This window comes from Stegastes partitus, unplaced genomic scaffold (genome assembly GCF_000690725.1).
Source record: "Stegastes partitus isolate 25-593 unplaced genomic scaffold, Stegastes_partitus-1.0.2 Scaffold703, whole genome shotgun sequence".
NCBI lineage: Eukaryota > Metazoa > Chordata > Actinopteri > Pomacentridae > Stegastes > Stegastes partitus.
In genome coordinates this window covers 96,825-108,153 of record NW_007578434.1, presented here as the reverse complement: position 1 = coordinate 108,153, position 11,329 = coordinate 96,825, and the positions used below count along the sequence as shown (strand labels likewise).

The 11,329-nt window shown below is 42.4% G+C and overlaps 1 protein-coding gene across 1 annotated transcript in view; it reads left to right on the top strand.

Moving 5' to 3' along the window:
- The window catches only part of fam110b (family with sequence similarity 110 member B), a 60,568-nt gene extending 50,827 nt beyond the window's left edge, over positions 1-9,741 (top strand). Inside the window, exons 3-5 of the mRNA XM_008290917.1 lie at positions 2,750-3,451; positions 7,456-7,868; positions 8,279-9,741. Coding sequence (XP_008289139.1) covers positions 3,329-3,451; positions 7,456-7,868; positions 8,279-9,188 — 1,446 coding nt within the window. The 5' untranslated portion in view covers positions 2,750-3,328 and the 3' untranslated portion in view covers positions 9,189-9,741. The remainder of the gene's footprint in view (positions 1-2,749; positions 3,452-7,455; positions 7,869-8,278) is intronic.
- The last annotated feature ends 1,588 nt before the right edge of the window (positions 9,742-11,329 follow it).

The following is an 11,329-nucleotide window of genomic DNA, read 5'->3' as shown; positions in this document are numbered from 1 at the left end:
GTTTTAGGAAAAAACATTATACCTACATGGCTCTTGTTCGGTTACTGAATGAAATATACAAAGCCAGAGATCGAAAGGAAAACACTGTATGTATTTTTGAGCTCTGTCTAAAGCATTCAACATAGTTAAACATACGATTCTTCTGGATAAACTCTCACTTTTGGGTATAAAACACAAGTCATTGCTGTGGTTCACTAGTTATCTAGCGGACAGATATCAAACTGTTAACTATAACGGGCTAGAATCTCCTCTCCTCCCACTTCAGTGCGGTTTGACAGACAACCAAGCACACTCACATTCACAGCTATGGACAATTTAGAATCACCAGTTAACCTCAACATGATTTTGGACTGTGTGGGAGGAAGCCGGAGAACCCATAGAGATCCCATGCTGCACGGGGCGAACATGCAAACTCCAAGTAGAAAGAACCTCAAAGGACGCGAACCGGCGACCTTGCTGTGAGGCAATGGTGCTAACCACCGCGCTACCTTGCGGCACCTTGAATTGAATTGAAAAACCTTAAACAGTCCAGCGCAGACAAGACACAGAATCTGTTTTTTTTTTTTTTTTTTAAAACACACGTGTGTGTGTGTGTGTGTGTGTGTGTGTGCGCGTGTGCATTTTTGGCCAAAGAAAAGTTTTATTAGTTTATAGGAGGCTGTTTGAAGCAGAATGGGAACTACTGTCTGACTGTCGTTCATATGAACCACATTGCATATTTAATGAATCTAACTGGATTACATTGTCTAAATAATATTGTGTATTTATTTGTTTTATACCCAGTAAGACACAAGTATACTAATCCCTGAATTCATAATGCCTTTACGGAAACTCCATGGAAACATTATATGTAACAAGTGATGTCCAAAGGTCCACTTTCTAGGTTTTATAGCCCTTAAGCTGTGTCGGGAAAACCTGCAGAAAACTGCACTGACAGCATCATCTAACACATCAACCTAGACATCAGTAGTGAAAATAAGGGTGGTAAGGTGTTTTTGCTACACACTTTGGTTCATGTGAAGGCTACCAGCAAAATCCACAGACCAATATTTGATCTTGAACTCTAATCACAACTTACACTACTAAAGTTCAGTGGTGAGGTAAGCAGGAAGACAGAGAGTGGGAAGGGCAGCAGGTTTGAGGGTGATATAGTGCAAGGAGTGGACAATGAAATACTCTATGATCTCTAAATAATGATCTCTAATCCAGAAATGTTGCTGCTAACAGCATGTACCACATAAACATTAACAGCAGATCTACTAAGGGGTTAGTTGGAGCTGATGTCACACCACGGTGTAAGATTCTTTGGATACCAGCAAATAAGAATTGTTTAAACTGTTAAGAATGATGAGCGTGCCGTGTACAGTTTAAATAATTCATTAAACCAGCTAAAAACAGCAGAATAAAATAATGAAAACAGCACAATAAATTTGTAAGAAACAAAAACCAAAAAAGGGGGTGTTTGAAAACCACAATTAAAAGGTGTAAAAATCGAAGGCTCGAAGGGGCAGTCAAAGTAAAACAAGTCCAAAAGGGTGAGCTACTTAAATTTAAAAAGGAAAAAGAATGGGGGGAGGCTCCTGCATCCGTCCGGGCCCTTGCTCCGGCCCTGCTGCTCCACACTGATTCCCTCTCAAGCGGCTGCTGTGGGAGACAGAGCATGCACTCAACGGCTGATTCCTGAAAGTGGGTTGCAACCAAGTCTCACGGCAATTTGTGAAATAGTCAAAAAACTTAATGTATTGTTTTGTGTCCTGGGACACGATTTGCCCAACTTTTTCGTGTTCCCCAGCATGAATTTCAATTTCAATTCGAATTATCTTTTGCGTCTGGGCCATGATTTTTTTATCCCATTAGACAGCACATATACTGTGATGTTTTCTCCAGATGTTCCTCATAAATTCACTTTGATCCAGTTCATGACGATATCAAAACCAGTAAAACCACTATAAAACACAGTCCATGCAATACTATAGAACCAGACAAACATGCAGTGATAATATCAAAATAAGATAAATATACAGCAAAGATAAAACCACACAATATTTATAAACTTTAGGATCGAGTGGTGATAAACAAACTGATGGGTAAGCCTCAGTGTGACATTGACACAGATCAAACTTGTTCCAGCACATCCCCCAACACTCTGTCCTGTCCGTCCTCAGTGCACTGTTTGTAGGTACTCACCAACTTTGCAAATGTAAAAATGCTCAGAACCAGTCAACTGAATCTGTACTTTTGTGCTTGTCAAAGTGGCTCAGACCCCTACACTTACCACTCCCAACACATTGATCGTGAGTAATGACTGTTCACTTGTTACCTAATATATCCCAACTGATTCAGGTAGTCGCAGAGGAGCCTATTCAAGCTGACATTAGGCAAGCGGTGGGATACACCCTGGACTGGTCACCAGTTCACCACAGAGACAGACACTATGCACACTTAAATCTACGGTTAATTTAGAATTACTAGTTGCCTGCCATGCATATCTTTGGGCTGTGGGAGGAAGCTGGAGCACCTAGAGAAAAACCCACCTGGGCACAGGGAGAAGATGCAAACTCCCCACACAAAGGCCCCTGCTGACCAGCAGTTTCCAACACTGAACCCTCTTGCTGTGAGGCAACACCTTTACCTGCAAGTGTAACCTAAGTGTGTTTCTGTCTTCTGGTTGCTGCTCTGTTTTCCTGATGTCAAACCATAACTGTGACACCTTTGACGGTTTCTATCTCTCTGTTTTTGTCTTTATCAGATCGTGTGGCGAGCTGAGAGGAAAGCTAAAACGAGGGTGGAGAGGCAGCGGGGCTTCCTTTTTCCATTGTCCACGGCCTTCCATTGGCCCTTCTGTAGCACTCATCAACACCACTGCCCTGTAACACTCTTATCTCTCTTTGTGCTCCTTTTCATTCTGTTGCTGCACTTGTTGTCTCTCTTCCTATCTACTTATCGGTTTATCTTGTTTGATGAATTGGTCATCAGAAATACAAGCACCTCAAACCAGTAGAGACCTCTCCCTAAAGGCCAGTGAAGTTAGCCGTTGAAGTTGTAGAGCTGCCAACAGGAAGCGATCATCCCACTTATGCAATGCAGAAGTATATGTGACTGCAGTACTTCACCAGTCCCCCCGTCCCCCCTGTTCCCTTCCCCCCCAACCCAGAGTCTGGCTCAGTCCCACAGGTCATGAGGAGGGCCAGGGGCTTCAACTCTTTCTAGACTTTCTCTTTTCCACCTTTTGTCTTCATGCTTTGGGGGTCCTCCAGTGTCCCTGCCCTCTGTCGACCCCCCCACACCCACCGCCACCACGGCCAGCCACCCCAGTCGCCTCGTTGCCATGCCGACAGAGACACTGGCTCCAGCCCTGCCAGATAGCAAGGCCGCTGGCCCTGCGGTGCCCTTCAGTTCAACTGTGCCCCTTCGCATCCTCAACAAGGGCCCTGAGTACTTCAGGAGACAGGTACTCTGTGTGTGTCTGTGTAACAATGTATATACTGCTGAACAAATTATTCTTTCACTGAACTAAGACAAAAAAAATGCTATAACTGACCCAGAATTTGAACATCCCAGGTGCTTTGCGTAGGGGACAATATCATAAAATATGGTGTATTGACTATTTAAAACTATTTAAAGAGTTAGTGAGGTAGTCTGTGTTGTACACACAAAAGCATAATCTAATGATGTGCATATGGCAAAAAAATAAAACTTACGCTTTGTTTTGATTGTTAAATAACTCTTAGTTGTCAAATATAATAAAGAAGCACAACTTGGAGGCCGGAAGTATAAACACAAACATCGCAAATGGCTTCTACGCTAGCTCCTAATTGTTTCTGACAGCAGATGAAAATGCTTATTAAACATTTAGTAATTGAGCCATAATACAACAGAAAACAAGATGCATCATAAATGTATTTACTTTCCAGTTCAATTTCTGCAATATTTTGAGTATTCACGATACAGAATCCAATCAATGGATCTGTTCGACTTGATTTGTCTGTCTGCTAATGGTCTTTGAATCCAGTGGTGATTTAAAGCAGCAAGAGCCTCTCTCGGTTCCCTTTTATCGCCAACAAAGTTGGTACTATTGTCAGATCTAATAATATTGACTTGTCCTGTTGTGCTAAATCTACTGCGTATTGATACACAAATCTGAGTCCAGAGAGTATAGAAACTCCCAAGTGCCTCGCTCTGCTTGTCATGGTGATTGGATGCTCTGTGAGCTGCCTTAGTTAATCATCCTTACCTAGTCATTAACACATAAGGTCATCTAGGGGCAAAGTTTGACCTCCCAAACAAGCTTTATAGGTTTGCATTTTTCCACCTGTGTCTGTCTAAGTCACCAACACTGCTGATCTGAACTTACTTAAGGGTGGAAGTGTCAAGGACTCACAAACTCAGAACAGGTGGACACAAATGCACGACACAGACGGGTTCAGGCAGAAAGGCAGGTTTATTACAAGGCAGGTTTCGGTACACACAGGAGATCAGTCAGTCAGGCAGAGGTATCCAAAAACGAGAGGCAAAAAGGCAAGGTCGAAGGCAGAAACGAGGTCTTACACAAACAGGCTATGACTATGAAAATGCTGGGACGAGGACCGTGAAGTACAACAAACTGGCAACAAGACTGTGAGACACACAGGGTAATATGCAAGAGGTAATGAGGGAGGATAGGAACTTAGAAACTTGACGAACATGACAAGAAGAGCTTTTTGTAAATTTGAAGATCCATCAACTGCAACTTTTTTTTATTGCAGCATTTAGTCAGTTTTACCTGGAAGGAGTTCAATCAACAGTTCCAGGCAGGGTATGATAACTGTCTTTTATAAAGCAAATCTGGCTTTGTAGACTTTCTTTCTGTTCTGTAGCTTCAGATAAGTAATTGAACCTCATTACATTTTACTGGTATTTGAAAAATAATGTAATTTAGTACAGCAGATTTGTCTAAAGTCTGTGGTCTTAAAACACCAACTGACCTTAAAAAGCTGTCAACCATTTCTTCCGAGGCATCCAAAAAGATTGAGATATTTGATCATCTCCCCATGTTTATCTGACATAATTACTGCAGTATATGTTTGGCTGGAAGTGAGAGGGCTGTCAGTAATTAAAATAGGATAACAGCCTGAACCAACAGCAGACAAAACATCACATTTGGTGAAAGGTTTTTCCTTTATTTGTATCTTTGACCCAAATGTGTTCGCCTCAATGCACCAATTAAGTCCAGGAGCCCTTTTCTTTGCCAGCTTGTCTTTGTCCAGGTCCAATTGTCCTCTGTGTTTGAATCTGTGAACCTCTGGAATTATGTGTTACACCTTACAACTACTGCTGATCATTTTTAATAAACTTAAAACCAACGAATATCCTCTTCAGTAGGCACAATTTAGAGACAAAGAAAACTCAATGTTTTGTCCTTTCTGGAGTTGTGATCATTGGCCTACCTCCACGATGTTCTTTAAACATATGAAAGCACCACAGATGAGTTCTCTTGGTGCAGACACGGGTTACGTAACCTTACTGCTTCATCAGTCGATTAAAGTAGACAGAGACAGACAGACAGATAGACAGGTAGGTTGACTGTCACTTAATGCCCTCCGATACACACACACACACACACACATTGCATTAAATAACAATAAGGTGCAAATTGTGATAACTATTCAAATGTATAAATACAGTATAACAATCAAAGTAAAAATAAGCATGCTGAAGGACTGCCATGGTGGACCCAACATTACTGGACAGTTGAGTCACTGAAGTGTGGGAGCCAACAGTCCTCGTCATGAGTTATTGCCCTTGACCAAGGTGTTGTGATGCCTGATGGCTGTGGGGACAAAGGATCTTTTGTACTCTTTAGTCCTGCAGTGCAGTGAGATGAGCTGCTCACTGTAGCTGCTTCTCTCTCCAGCCCCAATCCTCACCAGGGTCGCTGGGGGGCTGGAGCCTATCCCAGCTGACTTAGGGGGAAGGCAGGGGACACCCAGGTCACCAGTCTATCACAGGGCCACACCTAGAGACAGACAACCGTGCACACTCACATTCACACCTATGGACAATTCATGTGCCAGGAAGATGAGTTTGTAAACTTTTTGGGCAACAGGGAACTCCTGGTTTTGTTGACAATGTAGCCAGCCTTCGACGGAGTGGCTGCGAATGCCAGTTTAGGTAACCAGTCACAGTTCTGTTTCCAGCATCCAAGTGGGCCAGACTGGACTTTACTTTGCTGTTAATTTAGGACAGCTGTGGTATAAACCTTACACTGGGTCTTATGCATTTGTGAAGCATTGTATATCTTTCACAACCTGTCTTACGGAATTGGGAAGGAGCAACTCCTAAAGACAGAGGTCTGAACAAAGAATGTAGTTCAAAGCCATGTAAGCAATGCCGCTTATCTTGTGTTCAGAAAACCATACGCTACAGCTTGTAGCTAGTCATGGCATGCTTCACACATGGCACATGCAGAGATTGCTCCAATTTTAGAAATGTTGGAATAAATGGACAGGTTGCAAGTACAGTCTTGACTTGACATTCCGACCCTTAACAATCCGAAAACCTTGCTATCTGACAGGATTTTAGGAAAAATGAACGGAACCCATAAAACATAGCCTTAACATAACGACAGCCTTTGATTCCGACTCCGACATGACATTTTATGTCACAAATAAGGATAACGGCGTATTGTCTGACTTAAGAACCCGACAGATTGGCTACGTTCAGACTGCAAGACTTAATGCTCAATTCAGATTTTTTTGTGAAATCCGATTTTTTTCCGAGTTCGTTCACATTTCCAATTAAATGCAACTTGTATGTGATCTGCTGTGTGAACTTCATATGACCCAAAAGTGTCCCACATGCGCAGAAGAGGACACAACAACGTCACACACAGCGAGCATGCTCAGTGTTTGTGGAAGTAAACATGGATGGACCGCTATCCTAAAGTGGCATCAGCAGCCAAGTACTGCCTGTGCGTTCCGGCCACTTCCACGGAGCCCACCCCTGGGGTGGAAGTGGCCCCTCCGATAGCGCAAAATATTTGGATATAAATCATTAATTGGATCTGTGTTGTTTAGATTGTCATGAAAAGATCAGATACAAATTGCATAGGTACAAAAAGAAATCTGATTTGGGTCACTTTAGCCTGCTGTCTGAACTTATTTACCCTTGATGTCAACTGACGGGCCTGTGCACAAGCGCACCGGTCAATTAGGCGTGAAATCCAGCTATGCGTAGTGTTCTAACAATACACTAGTTGTTATAACAACTATTAACAATAAATATTAACAACACACTACCCTTCAAGCATCAAGCCCTCCTTGTGTCTCGACCTTCGTCTTGACAATCCGACAGCCTTGCTATCCGACATAAAAGACGGTATTACATTTAGTGTCGGATTATCGAGTCACGACTGTATATAGAAAATGAGTGAGGAATATTTTTATTAACATCTGTAATTTTTAATCTGTGTCTCAGGTGGAACCTAACCCAAAGCGCCTCAGTGCTGTTGAGAGACTAGAAGCTGACAAGGCCAAGTATGTCAAGAGCCAGGAAGTTATTAACGCAAAGCAGGAGCCAATCAAACCACCTGTGCTGGCAAAGCCTCCTGTTGGCCACACCCTTCTGTCAAAGAGAGGCTCGGGGATTGGCGGAGGAGGAAATGGAGGCGGAATACCTTTCAAAGCTTCTAATAACAATGCCAAGTCAGACACATGCGCAACAAGCAGTGGCAGCAGCAAACGGGAGAACTTAAACCTGGAGATCTTAAAAAATCTGCTAAACTCATCATCCTCTTCAGGAGCAGGATCTGAAGGACTAGGAGGTGGAGCTAAGAGTGCTGTGCTGATGAGGTCATCAGGGGGAATGGCCAGGAGTTGGACACCATCTGGGTAAACTGATATACTACATTTAAATCTTGCATTAATTACTTAGTAATGTTTATAAGCAGTTTCTGTGATCAGACCTGTCAACTGGATGTGCTGCATTACAAAAGACATCAGATGACTAATCTGCCCCAGGTAGTCTGGAATAGTACACTGTTCCTACCATTTGTTCATTTCCCCTGTTCTGTCACTCTCCTCTGCATCTGCTAAAGCATCATAAGCTAAGCTAGCAGAACATACAAGTGTGGCTGTGAGCCATTTTCTGGACTAGTGGTAAAGGTGGAGACTTAATTAACTGATATTGATATTAAAATGACTGAATTTCTGTAAGTGCAGTGTATTAACTTGTACACTATGTTGTTCCTACCCCTTTTGACTTTATTTCATAAATGTATCTTTCTGTTTTCTGCTTCTAGGATGCCCTTAACGTATCGATCTACGATGACACTAAATGAACAACCATCAGATCCAGCTCCCAGCCCCAGCACCTCACACTCTCTACGATCCTTCTCCCATTCCCTTAAGGTGCCCCCGATCAACAGCGGGGGGCGTCGCAGTCCACAACAGGGAGGAAACCTCAACCTCAGCAGACGAGTCCTGGATGAGAGAGGAGGTGAAAGAGGAGTTATTGAACGTTCTCGCTCCCCACTGCCACCTCTGCTCACCTCCCACTCGTCTTCCGACCTCCTGCGACTGTGTAATGGCAAACCACTCCGTACAGCCCGATCCAGTAGCTCTTCAGCTCCACCCCTTCCTCCAAAACCTAACCCCGCCTCTCTCCCCCCTCCTGCCCTTTCTTTGTCTTTGCCCCCCACTCGTCCAAATCCATCTCCCGCCCCCTGTGATAACACTACCCCTCAATCACTACCTTGTGATTTTGGGTACCCTTCCAATACGTCAGCTGAACCCAACCTGGAGCTTGAGCTTGGTTCATCTGTGGCTCGTCGCTCCTCACTACACAGATCTAAATCAGACCTGTCAGACCGGTATGCCCGGGCTGGAGCTGATGTGGAACGCTTTTTTAACTACTGTGGCCTCGATCCCGAGGAGCTGGAAGCGGTTGGTCCAGAGAACTTTGCAAGGGCGAACTCAGACATTGTCAGTCTGAACTTCCGATCAGCTTCTATGATCTCCTCCGACTGCGACCGGTCACGACGATCTTCCAATGACGGGCTATCAGATGGAGATGAGGGTGAAGATGAGGAGGAAGAGGCCGGGGAGCGTGTGCCATATGGCATCTCAGCTGTGGAGCGAAATGCAAGAGTCATTAAATGGCTGTATAGCATTAAACAAGCCAGAGAGACACAAAAAGTCTCACATGTTTAGGATAAGCATTACAGTGTAATGGAGGTACTGTAATATATAGACAAACTGCCTCATGTCTCACAATTAATAGGTGGACCATCATATTTCACAGGTTTAGAGACTGTGATGATGGGGCTGAACTGAAAATTTGTCAAAACGTGTAGATGAATGAATGGATGGAAGGTGTAACCCAAACGAGGTAAGCAAACAGACAACATTTTGTTCAGTGACAAAATGAGGATGAGGACACCAATCCTTCTAGGTGGTTCAGAACAAGATGAATACTAATGACAGAGGGGAAATAAACTCGGACATTCATATGAATAAAATGTTTTGTCTCAAAACACAGACTAACTAGGTAACTGTTTCTCTATGGACGTTCTAAACCAACAGACAAAGTCTGTTAGTTTGCTTAACCAACAACAAGAAGAGCAAAATGCACTATGAATTTTCAAGGACCCACAACATGACCTCCTCACTACAGAGGGTTAAAGGCCTTTCTCACAGAGGAAATTTTGTCTCATCAATCATAGGTATAACTGACATTGTAATAAAGTGTAGTATGATCATCACATACATTTCTGATCTGTTCAGCTCTATTGCATTTGTGTCCCCATACATTGATCAGTTAAAAAGGTGTAAAGAGGAATAACATGTCATCTTCATGTATGGGAATGTGGTTGTTAACTAGCTCTATCTCTATAAAAAAACAAAACAAAAAACGAACATGACAACACTTTGTTGTAATTGACATCAAATACTCACTGAAATCCACATTGAAGAGTAAGGCATCAGCATAAATGCTTTTGAAAAGCTCTGTCAATTTGCCGTGACTCCTGGACACCTCCAAGGTCATCAGCTACTCCAGCTGTCTCCACCTGGCAGACTGACAGCAGAGATGTATGGAACACCAATACTTTCATATGGATAACACAGAAATGTTCCATCTCAATCAGTCAGTACAGATACACTGTGGTTCACTAAGAGAAACAAAGAATACAACTCTGAGAGTTAAAACAAAAAAAGCATGCAGGGTCCACAGGTGATCCACTCCTCATGTGGGTCTCAGAGTAAGTCTGGACGGATACATGTGATTAAGCCTATCAGCAATGAGTCTGGGGAGTGATGGACATCTGAAAACACTAAAAGCACTTTCTATGGATTAAGCCATTAAATTGGCTTATTTTCTGGATCAATATCAAGGCTGACACTTTGTCAAAATATTTTAATTTAAAATTTAGACTGTTCACAACTCACAAGTATATTTTTTTAATGCACCTGAATGCATTGTCCATGTATCCTAGTCCTAAATCATATTGTAGGACCAGTGCGATACTGTTTATTCACAGTACCTCCACTGCTTCACTGACTGATCAGCTAACAGCTGACTTCATGTTCTGGTAACATTACTGTATGGCCCTCAGCAAACAGTTTTATCCACAGTTTTTTAATCCAGAATTCCTCTTCACATTATTTCACATGGTTTCCTAGAGTAATGATCTGCACAGCACAGCTCTCTCGTTTCCTTCATTTTGCCTTAGCAACAAAGCAATAGCCTCGTTCATAGCAACACAGGGATTGTAATGTAGCCTAATGACAGTGCTGTTAATAAAAGCCCTGCTGATGTACAAGGCTTGTTGCCATTTTCTATGAAACGTACTTTGTATTTCAAACAAAAGGTGACAATTTTTAGCAACTTACTGTAAAATTAAGGTCTCATAACAGCTGCTACCATAACCAAACTCGCTACTGATTGGTCAAGGTAAAAAAAATAATAATAATAATTAAATAAAATAAAATCACAAATTAAACAGATGTTTCTGTTGATTATAAGGTTAATTAAGATTTTCAGCTCTTTCAGTTTAGTTTGTTGATTCTTTTTACCTCATCCCAGTCAACATGTCAAAATATCTGCTGTGAGAAAGGCCATTATCACAGTGTTGATGTTGACGTTTAAACAAACTTTGGAAACAGTGCTAACACCTTTGCAAAACAGTTACTAAACTCTGTCTAGAAGTATAAAGTCTGAGATGCTGGTATGCTGTGCGACCATAATGATGCCAGCTCAGTAAAGTTACTTGATATTTGTAATAGGTGACTGTTAAAGGAATTATTGATTCATTCAGCATTAACTGAGGTTATCAGTGAATCAAGTTGTTAAC